A 19939-nucleotide genomic window follows, 5' to 3' on the forward strand; every position below is an offset into this window, starting at 1 on the left:
GGAGAAAGTGACACTACATCCGGAAATTAATTGATGCTTTCGGACTTTATGCTACGAGTTACGCCTATATTTTCATAATTGCGTAGCCTAAATTTGAAAAAGAAAAAATAAAATAGATTTAAGCTTGAGGAACCGATTAAATTGGGGAATTTCCAAGAGCCGGAGACATTGAAGAAGGATCTTCTACTAAAATTTGCATAATTTGCAGCCCAGAATTGGATTTTCAGGATAAATTTATAGGAATATTTAATAAAAATGAGAATGGATTTTGATAATAAGGAGAATTAAGCTTAAAGAACCGATAAGGATCGAGGAATACCTAAAAATTGGAACCGTTGAAGAAGGATCTTGTATTGAAATTTGCATAATTTGATGCCGCGGAGGACATTAATATGAATTTTTAATAAAATTATTTTAAAACTAAGGATAAATTGATAAACTAAAAATAATTTTAAGCCCACTAACATCGGTATGAAACGATTAAGTTCGTGATAAAGTAGATCACGACACGATGAACGTGACATTCTTTCGTGAGGAATCCGTAACATTTTCACATCTTTCGCAATTTCCAGTTTTTAAATTTTATTTTATTTTTCTCTTGAATATTTTACATTAAAAAAAGCCCTATAATTTAAATAAAATAGGCCTATTTATGAGAAAAACAAATGACTCTTCTGTAGGTTTTTTTTATTTTTTGGGAGTATTAAGTCTTATGTAAATATTATTTTAAAATCGAAAAACGTGGAAAATAATCATTCACTGTCACAGACAAGGTCGAATTATGTTTTCTAGATGCGAAAACATGCTTAAAGTTTGACATTAATGGATTAATCTTCTTATAAAAGAAGAAAGAACATGGAAATTTTGACGTATTTATTCATTCTCCATCCTTCACGAGGCGTTTAAGCCATGAAAAAAAAAACACATTAAAATTTCTTATTTTTCCAGTAAAATTCGAAAGATTTTGCCAGATTTCTAATAAATTTCGGCGTCGAAAGGCTACTCTGAGTGGTCCAAGAATCAGTTAACCATCCTATTAATCCTAAATTGTTGCCGAATCAATACGCAAATCACAATGCAACCTTCTAGCAAAATTGCCGTATTGCTGGCTACTAATGTGCTTAACCGAATTTTGGCCACCCCGTATCAAGCTGGGAGATTAATCTTTTGCAATTCTGGTAAAATATTTGAGTGTTTATCTGCTAATGTGGGTTTTTTTTTAGCGTAAAATGGAGAGGATCCTGCTTGTTACTTGTTCCTCCTGAGGGTCTTCGTAAAGGGATCTCGTGAAGGGGATAATGCAATGGTTCCAATTTCACTTTCCGCTTAATGCGTTATATATGGGGGCATATTTTAAAGGTAATTGTGACCTGTACGAGATTTTTCTTGTTGTTTTTTTGGGCAAAAATGTAGACATTTTGAACCGAAACACACGTTTTAAGGTGCCCTGAATACGATTTCATTACTTAGCGAATGGTGTCTTTGTTTGTATACGAGTAATTTAATTTAAAGAAAAAATATCAGTAAATATTAGCTTCAAAATATGTAATTTTTACATTAAAATCGTTCCCAATTTTTTCCCCATTTTAAACCGGAAACGGAATCGATTAAAGCTATTTTTGCGCGACGCGACTGAGTTTAAAAATAACTCAGTAACGTCGCGTTTGACGCGCGCAACTGGTTTCACAGACTTGTATAAGTTAGAAATTGTGCTTATTAAGTCTAATTTGCTTGTTTTAAATTAATTAAATTTATTTTCCAGTGTAATTAAATCATATATATATATATATATATATAAATCACTCTAAATGTTGTATAATAAGTTTAATTAGACTTTCGCGTCGTTTTGCGCGGAGATACAACGCGAAAGTTTTTTTGTTTTTTTTTTTTGGTCTTTTTAAGAGTTATAAAATAAACATTTTTAAAAATGGTCCAAATAAGATTAATTTTTCGGAATTAAGATTAAGTTTTATTTCATTTTAAAGAACATTTTTTGCTTGAAACTTTAAATGAAAGAGTAAAATCTTTAAGTTGTCCTATCGCTTCGCGTTGCTTTTCGTAGCGATACGACGCGACCCGAGTCAATTATTTTTTTCGTCTTCTTAAGAGTTATAAGCTAAAGCAATTTAAAATAAATCTATTAAGATTATTTTTAAATTTTGTTTTTCTCAAGAATGTTTTAGCTTGAAACTCTTAAAAAGAGAAGGGGAAAAAAAATTTCAAATTGTTGTGTCGCGTTGCTTTTCCTGACCGATACGACGCGATGTGACACTGAAATTTGAAGATTTTCCTCCTCTCTTTACGAGTTTAGTGCTATATTTTCTTGAAAATAAGGTAAAATTTAAAAAGTAATCTTAATCAATTTTTCATAATATCTGAACTCTTAAACATAGAAGGAAAATCTTCAAATGATTGTGTCGCGTCGCTTTTCTTGAAAACGACGCGACGCGAGTCAATTATTTCTCTCTTCTTTTTAAGAGTTATAAGCCAAAGCATTCTTGTAAATAAGTACATTAAGATTAAGCTTAGAATTTTGTTTTGTTTCTAGGAACATTCTAGCTCAAAACTATTTTATAGAGGAAAGAAATTCTTAAAATTGTCGCGTCGCTTTCCCTGACGATACGACGCGACACAACAATGTGAGGATTTTCTTCCTCTCATTAAGAATTTCAAGCTAAACTGTCCTTCATAATGACTTAAATTTAAAAGATAATCTTAAGCGATTCATTTTCAAAAACATTTTAGTTCGAAACTCAGAGTGGTGGATAATCTTCAAATTATCCTGTCGCGTCACTTCTCGTAAAGATACGACGCGACTCGAGTCAATTACTTTCTTCATCATTTTCAGAGTTATAATTCTTGAAAATAAATAGATTAGAATTCATTTTTAAATTCCGTTTCGTTTTTACTACAATTTCTGCTTAAAATTCTTAAAGAGAGGAGGAAAAATCTTCATATTGTCGCATCGCTTCGCGTCTTATCGTCAGTGGAAGCGACGCGACAAAGCGAGATTTTTTTTTTTCCTCCCGTCTTCAAGAGCCGCAAGGGAAAGTACAGTACGTTTTAAAATGAATAATAAATATTTTAAAAAGTAATCTTAATTGCTTCATTTGATGTGGGAACTTAACACGGATGTCACGAATTTTTTGGTTAAAAATGGGGCGTTAACTTCATAATATCTGACCCCCTTTCACCCGAAATTATATCTCTCTTTTGGACAATTTCCTGTTGAAAATATATAAAAATTCATTATTAAAAGAATCTTGTTAACGAGGCGTTAATTTGTATTCAAACTATTAAGGGGCAGGTACGAAAATGGTTTTTATCTTGGGTTAAATCTTGTTACGTTACATCGAGGTAATGTTAAGTAGTAGAAAAGAAGGTGAAGACTTCCACAGATAACCTCAATCGCCGCTTCTTTCGCTTCAGATAAATGCTTCTATCAACCGATGAATGGCTCATTTAAATAAAGAAAATGCGGTCTAACTACGTTTAAATTAGGCTAAAAAGTTCCGAAGTCAAAGACTTTCAACGCGTTATAGCGAGGTTGTTAAACTTATTAAGGTTTTTCCCGTAGATTAAACGGTACTTTCTGTGTAAATTGAATTATACATTTAAAGTATTTTAGTCAAGTAAAAGCGCAGTAATGAGGGGAAGCGCTATAGCGAGGTTTTTCTGGGCGTGGTATATGCGATGTTTTAAGGTTTCTGTACCAAAAAAGAAAAAAACAGTTTAAATGTATATTTAATTACGGATTTAAAGCCATTTGCATTTGAACACGATTTAAGCATTAATAATCGTAATAGCGAGGTTTTTTTACTCGTACGGTAGGTTTTATCGTTGATAAAACGGTACTATCTGTATAAATTTGTTTATACATTTAAAGTATTTTAGTTAAATAAAAGCGCTGTAACGGGGAAAAGCGCTATATCAAGGTTTCGCTGGGCTTGGTATATGCGATATTTTAAGGTTTCCGCACACAAAATCCTTAAATGTATATTTAATTATGATTTTTAAAACTGTTCGAAAAACGTTAAAATAAAGTGATTTAAGCGTGTAATACTCGTTATAGCGAGGACGTTACACTTATTACTGTTTTTCCGTAGATTAAACGATACTTTCTGTTATACATTTCAAGTATTTTAGTTAGGCTAAATAAAAGCGTTGTATCGAGGAAAAGCGATAAATCGAGGTTATACTGTTTGAGGCTCCCGTACATAGTGTAAAACTCTTTAAATGTACATTTAATTGTGAATCTAAAGTCCCTTTACTCTTGAAAAACATTAAAATAAAAGCGATTTAAGTGTGTAATATTCGTTATAGCGAGGTTGTGTTAGAGATAAGATATTATGAAGTCTCTATACATAAAAAATAGTTTCCTGTATAAGGATATTTAATAAAAATTAAATTACTTTATGAAAGTAAAAGCGCTGTAACGAGTGAAACACACTATAGCGAAGTTACGCGGTTTTCGTAAATAAAAGAATTTTTGTATAAATTCCGTTGTAAATTTAACGCTACTTATTAAAATACGATATATTTAAACACACGGAATTCGTTATATCGAGGTTCTACTACAGGGGAGACATTAAGGTCTAACGTTATTTGTGTACTTTACATTTAATTAAGAATTCGAAAGGCGTTTTAATCAAATAATACAGAATAAAATTAAAATAAACGTGATTTAACGCATGAAACTCGTTATAACGATGCGCTATAACGAGGTTTTTGTACATAAAACCATTTTCGAGTAAATTTAAATTATTTTAATGGAACAAAAGCCATTTAACAAGTACAATTCGTTATAGAGGGGTTGCGATATAACGAGGTTTTCGTATATAAAACGCATTTAGTATAGGGCCTATATTTTATTAAAATAAATTGTTAAAAGTGATCGGCCTACATTTTATTTTATTTTTAATTGTAGAGGTTAAACCCCTAACTTTTAAATGTGAATCGGGGGATTTACCTCTTAAAATTTTAAACTTATTTTTAAGTGTTTCTCTGTGATTAATGACATAGATAGAGAAGATTCTGACGGCCCCGGATGCAAAGGGGCCCAAAAATTTAGTTACTTAATGGAAAAAAAGCATGATACGGGCCCTTTTGATAGTGAGAAAATCTGTTTTTTCTTCGCAAAAACAGCAGCAGAAGTCCAGGTTAGCGGCATTTTAGGCATAAGTTAAGATTTCCTTCAACTTTTATGTCTCAGAAATATAAGTTTATTGATACTCAACATTGATCAGTACCTAATAAGGCCCTAATAAGGCCCTGTTCCCGTAAATGTGGGACCCTTAGGGCCCACATTTATGGGACCTCAATAACATTTATTACTTCGTAATAATTTCGTTGCGTTTCTTGTGTATTATTCAAGAAAAGCGTTTTAATTTTTACTGTACTGAGGCCCCAAAAAGATCAAGGCTTGACCTCGCTCTACCTCTGAAGAGGCCCCTGCTCCTAATCCACTATTAACCTGAATCCTAAACCTTGTACAGTATCAAATACCATGTGATTTGGACTCTAAACAAAAGGGTTTCGCAAGTCTAACTCCAAGGCCTCGCGTGGCATTAAACTATTAGAGGCCCTACCCTTTCGACTGAATAATAATTCCGTAAGCATTAGGCCCTAAAAGCTCAGCATAACAGTAAATCAGGTCTTGCTAGTTTCTGGCGAAAGTATAAATCACCAATGCCTACAGCCCTGTACGACTGATCTAGGCCCTACTTAACCTCTCTCTCTCTCTCAGGCCCCAAAGACATGGATTCGTTTTAATTCCCGCTTCTACGAATTACATGCAAATGTTTTGTTACAGATAAAAAGAAATAATAATAAGTGATACAGATCAACCTATATTTCACTTGTTGACCTTCAATACTTGACTAAACCACGTGACAGTAGACATTTTAAGTATCTTAATACCTCCAGACACACGAACGTACATTTTTATTTCGAATTTCCAATGAGCTGACCATTCTAACGTACGTAAGAACTAAGAAAATAAACCGTTCTACGTGCTTAATGGGCTTTACAACGGAGGATTTACGGGTTCATGCTAATCTCGTATAAATTTTACGTGTTTAGGGCGAAAATTTACGTAAAATAAATGTAAAAATACTCGTAAAAACCCGCAAAAACTCTAAAAGTAATGACAAGTTTTGCCCTTGACAGGTATATTTTCTTGTAATCTGGTCAGTGACTGACTCAATTGTTGAGGGTCACGCGAACAGTAAGGCACAGACACACATTCGCGAACCTTATTGCGAGTTAAGCGGCCATTGTTCGTGTAAAAAACAATGAAAAATCAGGTAAAATATCCTTAATTTTGGGCAAATTTTTAAGCTATTTTTGGACCTATTTTGACAGTTCTTCACTCCATTTTTTTTGGTTTTTCAGGAAGTGTTACTGCTCTTTAGCGCAATTTTCGCAGCTTTACTCGACAGTTACTTGTGTTTAGACTATTCAGAAACTCACTACTCGTCTGACGTAAGTTAATTTACAATTAAAACTCTAATTGTAATTAAAATATTTATTAATTAAGGCCCGAATTTACTCATTTTAATAGGCTCGAGCCAAGCTTTAGTACGGATTTTGGCACTAACGGGGCTTAACTTACGCGAAATTAAAGGCGATTAATTAATTATTTCGTTGATAAACTTAATTATACGCTTATTAATTAAGTCGTCAACTCGATAAATAGTTTAGAATTAATCGAAAACGAATCTCGAAACGGCGAGATCGAAATTCAAAATGGCGCCGAACTGGACGATAAAACGAGTTCTGTGCTTATTTCAGCGGGCGTTAAGCAGGAAGAAATGATAAAACATGGCGAAAATAACTGATATTTAGTAGGATATTAACAGTTTATTTATTCTGTTGACGTTATTCAACAGTAAACAAGACCCAGTAAAGGGGGATGGCGAAGATTAATGGCTACCGGATCAGGAAATGGTGTTTAAACATCTTTCTTACACGTTCTATCGCCCATTTATCACTCACGCGACAGAATGATTGATTATTTTACATATATCTAAGCAGAAATCGACGAAAAATTGATTAATTTCTCTATTTAAATTCATAATTCTTTCTCTCTCGCGCTCGCGGGGGGTTAAAAGTAGCCGTAAACTCGACCACCCCTCGCGAGATTTAATCATAGATTTATTTTAAATGATGAATATTAAACTAATACGCGCGTATTTTTTTATTATTCTGACGTCAGAGTTGTTATAATTATATGGTGTGGGGGTCCACACGCAAATTACTCTGTGGTATGTCGAGGTGTGAAGTTGAAGGGTTAATTTTAATGGTGTGTGTGGTTAGTGTAATTAAGAGTAAGTAGTGATTCATAGGGCCTAGATGAATGAAGAGATTAGTTTATTTAATGCAGCTTCTGTGTCTTGTTAACACCCAAAAACTGCGTTAAATTAACGAACGGAAGATCCCGGAAGGGACAGGGGACCCATCCAAATAATCCCTCTGTATGGATCTGCTACTAACAATAAAAATATAGCGATAATATAAATTAAAAAGCATATTTTTGACTTTTGAAGGGAAGGGATCCTTTATAGTGCCCTGCCTCATCTCTCAGCTCCTTGTCATTAATACAATTACCATTTCTCCCTCATAATTTTGATATCCCATAGTGTTTTGGCCTTGATTTACACATAAACTACCTCTTAGGGCCTAACTTTTTTTTTCTAAATTTATAACTATGAAGGCTTCTTATAGGTTAGGGACACCATAAGGCCCTGTTAACGTTATTTATACTATTATTACGAGGCCATATCTATGGTTTTGTAGAGAAAATTCTCCTGTTTTGTTAGTAATTAAAGATTTAATAGTGTCATGTACATGAAATTAGGGATAGATACTGATCTTGAATGTTCTGGTTTTCCTGGTGAAAGGGTTCTTGATATACTCGTGACATCTTCCTCAGGAAATTACTTTAAAACTGAGGAAAGTCTAGCAAATTTAGAACATTTTACACTACATTTTCAACACTAGAAAAATCTTGGATTTTCCTGTAATGTCTAACAAATAATTATAGAGTTATTATTATTATATTTTTAGAGGGTTTTTCCAATTTTCTAGAAAATATATCTACACAAAGCCTGAGAGATGTGAGAGGTCTTGCCACTCTATGAGGCCCTACTCCTCCCCAAATGCTATAAAAGTAAAGCCGATAAATGGAATTTGCATCGTTTTTTTACACAAAAAACGAAATTTTGGGGCCAGTTTGTGTCTGGGCCTCTACCGAAGTAATCTGCATACGGTGTTGTATTTTACGTGATTTTAAGTAATTTTGTTGTCATTATTGTCATCGAGTCTTTGTTTTCATCCATACTAATTGTTACCATTACCTTTAAGTTCTTCAGATTGGTTCAGGATATATCAAGCGGATGGGACCATATCTCTCGAATTAATGGTTGGATTTTTCTGAAAATTTCTGAAAAAATTTCTCCCTAATACCCGAACCATTCTACAAAATTTCGGAAATTTTCGACCAATGGCACGAGAGTTATTACGTTTCAAATTGGGCGAAAAATTCGTGCACCCCATACACAATAGAGGTAAAACCTCCGAATCTTTTGCATTTCTCGACGTTTCGAGGTCTCCGAGTCCAAAAAAAACCCGCCGAATTACGCAACTTTAACCCCAAAAAAGTGTAATAATTGAAAAGGAAAGAATTAAAAAAACGGATTTAAGTTCACGAAAATCATTTAGAGGATGAAGTTTTGGGCGTCGAAAGCGATCCCGTGGAACGGGATGAAGTTTAAACCTCGTAAAACGTGCAGAATTTCGCAATTTCTCAAGAAATTTCGGCAGAAAATTTCCCGACGGAACTGCAGAACATATAAATTTTTTTCCAGGGAGTAAAAATAGTTAAAATACTTCGCTACATCTATTCGAATTAACGGGTTTAGAATACAAAAACACGATACAAAGTTAAATTTCGCAATGTTCGTAGGAAATTTCGACGCCCAGAAAAAGGCGTAATGTTAAACAACGCCTTCTCACGATTGACGTTTTTAAAGAAAGCGTTTTTCTCTCCCCCCGTGTTTTTTACTCATGTCTGACGTCACGCGCCCGTCACGTGACCCAAAACGTAGTACAAAATTCGGTACTTCACGAGACGATTCAAGGATCGGATTTTCGCACGTTTTTCGAAAGTTAGAAGGGGAAATATCCCGTGTTTAACGTTCGTTTCACCGCTCTTAACCGGTTCACGTGCGACGTTTTAGGTAACCTCATTAATGTAGGTCGGTGCGGGGCCAAGGATAGGAAAAAAAAACACACAAACACACGAAAATTAATAATAAAATAAAACAATGAACGTTATGGGAATGAAGTAAGGATAATAATCGATCGTCTCGATTATTTTTAACCCATTTTCTTGGCTCCTACGTGTGAACTTCACCCCTAAACAGGCAGCGTGGGAAATTAAGGTGGGGTTTGGGTGAAATTTACAAAGGGGGAATCGTTTGTTGCCGCGTGATTTCGACTTTCTTTTTAACAGCCTTGGCCCGCATCTACATCTGGAAAATTAGGGATTAAAATAACACGGGACTTTTCGTTGCCTCTTCCTATCTTTCCCATTGAATAGACATGTAAATTTAGGCTTATAACTCGAATTACATGTGTCGAAATTAAGGCTTTTTTGTAACTGAATAAACGGTAGCTTCTTCTTTAATGTCAGTGTAATGCGTGTGATGAGGTGTGAGTGAATATGCAACCGATTTAACACACATTTTCTATTGTTTTGATGCGTGAGAGCTTCTTGTATGCATCTGTGATTTTAATTTATTGTTACGCCCTTTACGCGAGTTTGTATTGTTTATAGAAAAAATAAAAAGTTATTTTCTCGTGTTTTAGCGGATTCTTCCTGCGAATAATGAAGAAATTTATGCAAGGTTTTGCTTAAGAAAGCGATATGGTGCTTAAAGAGGGTTGAAATATTAGTGATTTTTTGCGAAGTTTACTTCGTAAATATCCGGTTTTGAATCTATAAAATCTACAAAATTACATATTTTTACAGGTTTTATGACACGTAAGAATTTATAAAAAGCAATAAATAAGACCAAGTTCTGTAAATACGTATAAAAAAGTATATAGATATTTACTATATAGTTCAAGGTTTCTCAACCAGTAGGTCGCGATCTACAAATTTGCAAGCAGTTTTCCTGGACAATAACGTGTTCGATTTTAATAATTTTTATGTTTAAAAAATCTGTAAAAAGTATACAATTTGGCCTCTAAAATTAAAGCTTTTGTACAGAAATGTATGCTGATTAAACTACAAATTAAACTTTAGTAGGACTATAACGTGTCCTCGACATTACGTAAATGAAATTCTATTGTATAAAACTCGAAAATACCTTCAAAAATACGTCAAATATGTATTAAATTGCGTAAATAATTATTTATAATTGGGCTATTTTGTATAATTTTAAGTTTACGATCAATTAATTATAATAATGGTAACTTTATACACCAATTAATCTACATGCCAGAAGGGGTGATTAATATATGATTTTTCTCTTTACAGCCCTACGGCAACATAAAATACAGTTATACCTTACAAACCGGAAACAGTAAGGTACAATTTCGTCAGGAAGAACCGAGTAAACGTCTCCCGCCTATAGCGCCACCGCCCTTGATATACCGTCCAGTCTTCGGCTTCGGTGGTATTCGACCCTTACAGTACAGGCCCATATTCCTGCAGATAATCCAACCGCGAGCTTTGGTACTCGAACCCAGTGCCACAGCAAATAGTGCGGTTACCAAACGTATAACCAGAGCGAAACCGGCGGAAGCGGACAAAGAAAAACTGTCAAAAATCGTAAAAATTGACAAAGGTCACGTCCCGCGCTACCCAATTATACACAAGTTAGATCAAAGAACACTTTATTCTCACGGTCACCTTTACTCCGACGACCCTCTGGCCGGATATTACGTCGGGTAATTCTTATGATTACAACAGAGCCATGAGTTATAACGAGAACAGACCTTATAAAGCGACCAAAAAACAAATTTATCTTCCTATTTAGCTACCATTTTTTTTATTATTTTTTTAAAAATAAGTATTTTGAGTAGTTTATAAATATTTTTATGTATAGTTAATTAGTCTTTTACGTGAATAAATTATTGAATTTTTTAACAAATGTGTCGAAAAAGTGCTTTAAAACATTCATTTTCAACGTCATTTCCAGCTGTTTACGTGCGCGTTATACACGGTTAGACCGATTAAACGTGTTAAAATAATTAATTTTCTTTAAGAAACGAATGTATAAATGGATTTTATGTAAGAAAACACTAAAAATATTTCATTTTAAACATTTATATCCTTAATTTTCGAATCCTAAACAACTTTAAACCTTACTTTTCGACACCTAAAAGCTAGATTTTTAAAACCTGTAATTAAATTAATGCCCTCTTATCAGATCTGAGAATTAAAATTTAATATTATTCAAGATTAATTTAGAAAGAAATACATATATATATATTTATTTAGTTTGAATTTTAAAAACCAGTTTTTGTATTGAAACAGGTCAAAGAATAACCAACGTGACCAGAAAGACTTCCATAGTTAAAAACGTTGGCCACTTCGTGAGAGTTTGTTGTGTTAATTCAATTAGTTAAACCTTTCGGGAGTTTATTTCCGGGGTATTTCTTTTAAATTTTTTTTCCTCTTAACTGCCTTTCTCGTGTAATTCGGATTTTCTGATCCCTTCACCCCTCCATGACACATTTAGCATCTTACCTATTATCCGGATGAATCGAGTGAAGAACTGGATTGAACCGTGAAAAAACACGATTATTTCCCTATTCTGTGGATAAATTACTGTGAAAATTTACAGTTTATTGTGTTAAAATTCAGGATTTTATTTTCTTGTATAGGAAGGATCCTTACTGATAGGAAGGTGAAGTAAATGACATTGTTATCCTGAACTCATTTAAGTGTGATGCGGAAAATATTGTAAACATGATAACGATTAACATATCCATCAAGTTAAGTGACAGCATTCGTGTATACTCGTAATATCACGCACAAAACTTTACAAAATGTACATTATACTGCTATGCTTTTATAAGATATACGCATAAATATTTACGGATTTTAAGAACATTTTTAAGGTTTATCCATAAATATTTGCGTATTTTACGGATATCTTTAAGATTTACCAACGAAGATAAATAAATTATAACAATATTTAGGGCAGATAAAACACGAGTAAATGGTTTAAAAAACGTTTTAGCAAACGCGAAAATCGTTTTTGAGCGTGACAAATTTATAAATTTTGCACATTTTCTTGTTAGAAAATGGTAAAGTTCGTCCCTATTTTTCTAGTGATATATTTCTTGTAAATGGCCAAACGTAACTAGGACATGGATGATGCAGTGTTTCAGACTTTATACTACGATTGGGCCGCACCCGTTCGTGAAAGAAAGGAGGTTATGGTAACAAATTGTACGTTTTATCGCTAAAGAATCGTGTTCCGAAGGTGGAGTTTCAGTTCAAACCCTTATAAACATCCCCCGACACTTCAGAATGATATAAGAAATCAAGGACGTAATTCCGCTTTGTCATCGGGGGAAGGGAAAGAAATTCTGTGTTGCTTGACACATTCCTTTTATTAGATTTTTGATTAAATTACTGGTTTTTATGTGCGAGAATGTATTTTTAATTATACGGGGGATGGGGGAAAAGGGGGCAAATTCTTGCAAACGTGGCGGATTTTGTGGTCATTTCCGGTTGAATTTTCTTGTAGAATTAACCGAAAAATGCTGTAGACAGGTAAATTAAGCCGTGCGAATTTAACGAATTTAGAATAATGAGGGAGAGATGCCACCCAAAGGAGATATGCCCCATCTTCGATTTAGCTGGGAATTAATATCGACAGCTGGAAACTGTGATATAAAATTGACATTTAAGCTCTTTATTTTCGTATAGGAACCGATTTATAGCTTGTGGAATGCGGGAAAGATGCCCCGAGATGATCATTTTTTTGCTGATCTTAAGGGTATATTTCCTGTACTTTTCTTATTAACGACGAAGGAAAGGAAGTTAAAAATCACGTTGTTTTAATGATAAATAAGTAATAATTAATTAATTAATTAAGCTGTACAAATTTGTTGGATTTAGATTGACGAGGGAGAGATGCTCCCTTGGGTGAGGTGCCAAATGTTAGCATTAAGTTTAGCATTAAAATAATTGGCACAGCTGGAAACTATGATATAAAATTGGCATTTAATGGCTTTATTTTCGTACAGGAACCAATCTTTGGCTTGTGGAGTGCGGGAAAGATGCCCTAACAGATCATTTTCGCTAATCTTAGGGGTATCTCTCCCACACTTTTCTACCAACAACCGAGGTAAGGGAATTAAAAATGGTGTCGTTTTAATGATAAATATGAAAACAAAATAAAAAATATGATATATTTTGCTTTAAAATCGAGCAAAACAAGAGAAATTTCACTCATTTTTCTGACGATTTATCATCATTGAGACCTTATCGGACCTTGATCGACGTAAATAATATTTACAATTATAATTAAATAAAATTTACATATTAAATGTATAAAATCGATAAAAATCTCCATAAAATATTATTCACGAATATGCAAATGAGCAACGCACAGTAGCGAAATCTATCGATGATCCGTTCCATGATAAAATATCAATTATACAAAGGAGAAAACGATCACGAAACGTTTAAAATTCAAGAAAAAATAAATAAAAATAATAATAACAACAACATTCAAAATGTAAATTGCATCCTGCAATCTAATTATGCAGACAAAGGGAAGATTTATAGAAAGTGAAATTACTTTTTGCCATCGTTCAGTTGGATAAACCCTGTTTTACGAGGGAAAAAATGATAATATCTTTTTATATATGACTGAGAAAATTTATAGTTTAAGTAATTTTTATTTTTAAATTTAAATAAACTTAAAAAGAAAATATAATAAAAATTTATAGACTGGAATTTCCCGAAGAGTTTCTCCCTTTTTCTTACCTTTCGACTGGTTATTTTAGTTTAAACTACTTTTGTTCGTTTTTTTTATGCAAAAATAAGCATTTTTAAATTAATCTGTGGCTTATTTTTTGTTTATTTTATGTATAAAAACTTTATTTTTTAATAAATTAAAATAATTATAAAGATATTTTAAAGTCGGATGCTAACTGATCCCGCTTATCATTTTTGTACATTCAAGAGCATCGTTTTTAAGTAAGAGGATGGAAAAATAAAAATAAAAATATTTAAAAAATAATAATAATTTAAAAGTTAAAAAACCTTATAAAGTTAACATTAAATTGATAAAATTAAATGTATTATTTAATGGTTTAAACTCAAACAATTACTAAAAAGCGCCATTTTATCGACACTTTACTCGTGGGTACAGCGGAAGACGTGGCTTGAATAGAACACTTTAGCGGGGTTTTTACAGCGTAGAAGCGTTATATTGAAGTATAATTTAAGCTGAGGAGCAAGTAAAGATTCGTAAGACATCGTTAAACATTCCATCATCTCGGTTTTACATCACGAGAAACTCTTTTGTACGTAAAGAGGAGAAAAGATGGCGTAAGCTGTTATTTTATTTATAATAAAAAGAAATGGTTTACTTAACAGATGTGGTTTAGAAGCTTATAAAAGCTTCCCACAATAACCAGTTATTGGGAACAAGAACGAGCAGGCGGTGTTTAGGGGGTCAAAGATCAAATATGTGAGTACACTTAAATATAGTCGATCACTCCCACCCATTTTTATACTTTCGACACTGGTGTGACGAGAATGGTACTTTGGAAATTCGAAATTTATTCGGGAAACCCCCCTTCCCATCGTCACAATTAATTTTAATGAAGATTAATGATGAATCGCTCCCAAACGCCAGAAAATAGAGCCATTGAACGGCATTAAGTAGATTCGAATTTAATGGGTTAAACGTAATTAAATTTCCATTATGGGATTCTTTTATGGTTACTTTTCGACTCAGTGGGGCTCTTTAGAACTAGAATTGCTAGCGAATTAAGTGTAACGAAGTTGATTTAATGTAAGAATATTTTAAAAAAAGAGAATGAAGCGGAAAGGGGGTTATTGGTGCATTTCACTTATTAGCTGTTTTTTTTTTATTATTATTTTAAAGAATATAATTTATGATGTCTTCGTCTGTCATTAAGATGTCAGAAATAATTTAGAATAAGTGAAACTAAAAAAATAATCAATAAGAGCCCTCGATTCATAAATTAAATGTCGCAAAACGCATTTCTCTGGCCTGAAGCTGCTCTGAAGTCCCTTCGTGTTGCAAAGTAATTTATTTGCGTTCCTGTTACCTTTTAATTGTTTCAATTGTGTCGTACGAGTTATAGTTTTTTATATTTCTTTATAAAATATAATATTTGATTAATAAAAAATTAAATTACTCGAATCTCTGAACAGTGGACGCTGACGAGGACATAAAAAATGGTCATTGTTTGGAGCCTTTTTTTTCTTTTGTTTTAAAGAAGTTCTTGAAAAAAATGGACTCTATTTAGAGGTGGTCGTTATTGGGAGGTGGCCGTTATCGAAGGTTATTTTCATAAGCAAATTAGATATTTCGAATTTCTAGAAAAGTGGGAATTCCTTAGTTTTCTACGCCATAAATTCGCAGAGAGAATTTATTTTTTCTGTTTTAAAAACTTGTTTAGCATTTTTAAATATCAACTTTACTTCACCTAATTCTGTTGGAAGTTTGAGCATGTCAGATGAATTGGGATATCCTGAAAGGTTATCGTAGTGTTAGACAGTGGACACGGTTCTTTGCAACTCTTTTGTCTTCATGTTCTCGTTTGACACTTTAATAAAAACGCATTGACATAGTAAAATTATCTTCATTTTATGACAGTTTAGTTACAATTTCTCGTAAATAATGGTTTGTATATTTTTTCCAGTATTATTTTCTCGAAAAAGAAATAATCTTGTGTTGTTCTGCGTAGCGTAATGATAGGGGTGTTCTGGTCCTAGTTAATTTATTTTAAACACTCAACTGCACCCATGCACGATCTTTCGTTCACATTAGCACGCTTTCCACCTACGAGAGCTGTGGCCATTTTCCTTTTTTTGGAAATCGATAGTCCTTTCACTTTCACGTTAGCATCTCCTCTTGGTATTCTGGCATTCGTCTAGTGGAAGGATCGTCAATTGTACTTCGTGAGCAAGGTCCTTCTAATTTCTGTCGAAAATTAACTTTTATATAATTCCACCCACGTTATAATTTGAGGTCAGACGTTTTATGACGTAACACTGACGTAATTTATGTAGAAAAATGGAGCAAAATCGTGAATTCGCATGAGCAAACCTTAAGAGTGAAATGCAGAGAGATTTTTTTTGGTGTAAATTTTTTTTTTTTTAATAGTCAAAGAAAAATATAAAGTTTTGAAAAATACAATGATCATTTTTATTAATTATACAATAAATATTTTAAATTATTTAATAAATATTAGGCATTGCAATGTATAGGTGCTTCAGAGCAGCTTACAACAAATCTTACAACGTGCTGAGAAATTTTAAGTAACTTTTCATTTATTTATTTAAATTTTTTTTTAAAAATAAAGAATTTTAATCAAATTAATAATAGTTTTTTTCGATTATATAATAAATATTTAAATTAATACAGTAAATACTAAGTTTTGCAATGTGGTAGTACTTCAGAGCAGTATATTAAAAATTTTCTTATAAAATAATAAGTTACTCTTTATTAATATTTATTTTATATTATTTACTTAAATAGATAAATGAATAAATAGAGAATAATATTAAATTATATATTTTAACATATTCCCGTGCCCGAGATTAGAATAATGAAGAGATTAATAAAAATTAAACAAAATTTGTATAAAAATACAATTAATTATATATTTAATACATTGTAATTATATATAAAAATGTGGAAACCCTTGAAAGAGATGTTCCTAAACTAGATATCATACTTTAAATTATATATTTATTCAAATATTCTTTGAATTCTTTATTAATGCAACCTTTGCCGCCTTGTATTCAATATCAAAAAAGTAGAAATTCCACCCATTAAGAGCTGCTCCATTCGGGTGGAAGAGCTTTTAAAATATTTCTAATGTTGACAACTAGTTATCAGTTTTAATATCCGGCTCGGTTTTCTACAATTCATGAGGTTATAAGGTTATTGAAAGTCCTTGTAACCCACGCTCCACGTTCCACCTCATCTATTGAAAGTGAAACCTCTCAATGAAATTTTGCTTGTAATTTTCGTGGCTTTTTGTTTAAAAAATGGGACCTAAAAAATGGTTACAGATCATTGACAGCATTCTAAATTGGTGTAGAAGAGAAATTTTATACGCTCTGTTTTGAGCCAACTTTATGGATTGAGAATAATAAACAGGTGTTGTTTGGGAACGGATTAAAAACACCTGCAGATGATAGATGACTCACCTTTGCTTTTAGGAAAACGGAAAATTTGGAAAGAGTTGCAGACGTTGTTTACATTAATTTCATACAAATTAAGTAACGTGCGTTACAGCAACGTCACTAACGCCTTAACAATTTCAACCAGACACAAGAAAACTTTCCCCATCTGATACCATTATTTAAAAATGCTGTCAACATTGTTGCTGGACTTCCCCTAATTTTTTTGTTTTTAACCCTAATAATTGTTACCATTACATTTAAGTCTTCAGATTAATTCGGGAGATATTAAGGGGATGGGCCATATCTCCCTAACCAATAGTCCGATTTTCCTGAAAATTTCTAGAAACATTTCCCCCTAGTACACAAACATCTCTGCAAAATTTCAGAAAATTTCGGTAAAAAACATAGGAGTTATTGTGCCCTCCACACACTAATATCCATGAATAAATAAACCCCCTTGACGTTTCAGGTTCCCTCCAGTTCAAAAGTGTAGAAATCTTGAGAAGTCATTTTTTTGACCGATCGCCACGCTTTCCCTCTGTAAAAGAATGAAAATGATATCTTAAAACTAATTGGTAATAAATTTATACGGTATAAATTTAGTAATTTAAGCATATTAAAATTAAATTAATCACAATAACATTGCTTAAATCGTGCATAGAATATTGATAAAAATCATAAAATAATGAAGAAAATAGTTTTTATTTGGGACTTTGTATGCGCTTTTATCTTCCCGAGACATTAGATTAAGCGTGTTATTACTTGTAAAAGGATATATATGAAGAAAAACTGGTTAGTTATCTGGAAGAGAAAACTTTCTCCAATTCTCACATACCTCACCAAATGGCCTACATTCGTTGGATATCGCATAAGTCTCTAGACGTGCGCAGACACAGGCGTGTCTTCAACATGACGTATACCTTGCGGGGGGGAAAGTAAACTGAACTGTCACCCAGTTTTCCAACATGGGGAGATGGTTCTTCCCCCTTTCATTCCAGAAAACCATCCCTAAAACGAAGGCGGTAATGATGATACCTGCGTCATCCGAGCCCTATATAAAGTGCTACTCATCACTAGAAGCATCAGTCTGTCTTCTCGAAAATTTGAGGATTTGTGCAATTCGATACTTCACCCTTAAAAGATGTTTTGGGTAAGCGAATTTTAAACTTAAAACTAAGTTTAAACCGTGCTCCAAATCCAGGTTTAACTTTAATCGTGCTCCAAATGTAATTATGAATTAAATTTAAAGCAGGATTTAGAGTAATAATTTAATTTTTTTTTTATAGATTTGCCTTATTTTAGCCACTGTAATCTGCGCATCGGCTAGAAGCCCTTACGGTGATACCTATCAACCAGCAGCGGCAACTAATGTTGGCGGGGGTTATAGACCTCCTCAACCCGGACGTTTTCGCCCAGATGAGAACGTATGAGAGTAAATTTACATAGCAACGTGTTGCTTTACTATCGCAGGATCTCTAAAATTGTTTTTATGCATTGCAGTACCCTCCTCAACCCTACCAATTCAATTACAACATAGATGATGGCTTTGGCAATCAGCAGTACCGTCAAGAAACGGGTGACCAGAACGGAGCCGTAAAAGGAACTTACGGCTACTACGACGCCAATGGAGTATACAGAAACGTGGATTACATTGCAGATTCTTATGGATTTAGAGCCACCATTCGCACTAACGAACCGGGTGTAGGCGCAGACAACCCAGCTGACGTCAGCATCGACGCCCAACCACCTCCAGCCGGTCTTCAAGAGAGATATACCAAACCTGGAGGTGGATACGTTCCACCCCCAAGTTCACATAGAAGACCACCATCAGGAGGAATCAGAAGGCCAGCATATTAAAAAAGTAGGGTCGAAATAGTTCCTGCTACATATCTCTTCAGGAAGAAAGCTGAATCCTCATCGGAGGGCATTATGCGAGTTGTACGCACAATGTCTACAAGATGCCATCTTTAAAGGGGTATTACATTAGCGTTTCTGCTGCTGTAGGTATGAGGCATTTCGGGATTTCGCATTATGTATGTAATTTGTCAAGTCGCCTGGAAATATTAACTGTGTAAAGCACTTGTTTTGTTGCATTACCATTAAAAAGAAAAAAAATTGATTGTTAGTGAAAATCTGTGTTCAGTTCTATAATTAACACCCTTTAAGATATTACTAACATTTTAATTTTAATGTATTTATAATTTAATTCACGAATATTTAAATTATTGAATTTTATGAATAAATCTTTAAATTTAACGTTTAAAATTCGATTATTTAATTAAACAAGCAAAAGGTTTGCCTGAATTTTATACTATTTTACTTTAAAAAGAGCTAGAAAGTGGCATAAGATACACATAAACAATACATAAAAGTATTGATATTAACCTAAGCTTGTTAAAGAGAATCGTGATAGAAAGGTCAAAACTATTATGATTATTATTATTATAAAAAAAAGTAATTTGTTTTATCACGGTAAAAATATGTTAAAGTAGGTTATGCAGACAATGAAATTTATAAAAT

General features: G+C 33.1%; 1 protein-coding gene across 1 annotated transcript; it reads left to right on the plus strand.

Moving 5' to 3' along the window:
* Positions 1-18415: 18415 nt before the first annotated feature.
* Positions 18416-19551, plus strand: LOC136984289 (cuticle protein 10.9-like). The gene is made up of 3 exons (XM_067281217.1): positions 18416-18569; positions 18706-18843; positions 18920-19551. The coding sequence occupies exons 1-3, from the start codon at positions 18561-18563 to the stop codon at positions 19274-19276; spliced, it is 504 nt and encodes a 167-aa protein (XP_067137318.1). The 5' UTR covers positions 18416-18560; the 3' UTR covers positions 19277-19551.
* The last annotated feature ends 388 nt before the right edge of the window (positions 19552-19939 follow it).

Source organism: Centruroides vittatus, unplaced genomic scaffold (assembly GCF_030686945.1).
Source record: "Centruroides vittatus isolate TY-2023 unplaced genomic scaffold, ASM3068694v2 contig_911, whole genome shotgun sequence".
NCBI lineage: Eukaryota > Metazoa > Arthropoda > Arachnida > Scorpiones > Buthidae > Centruroides > Centruroides vittatus.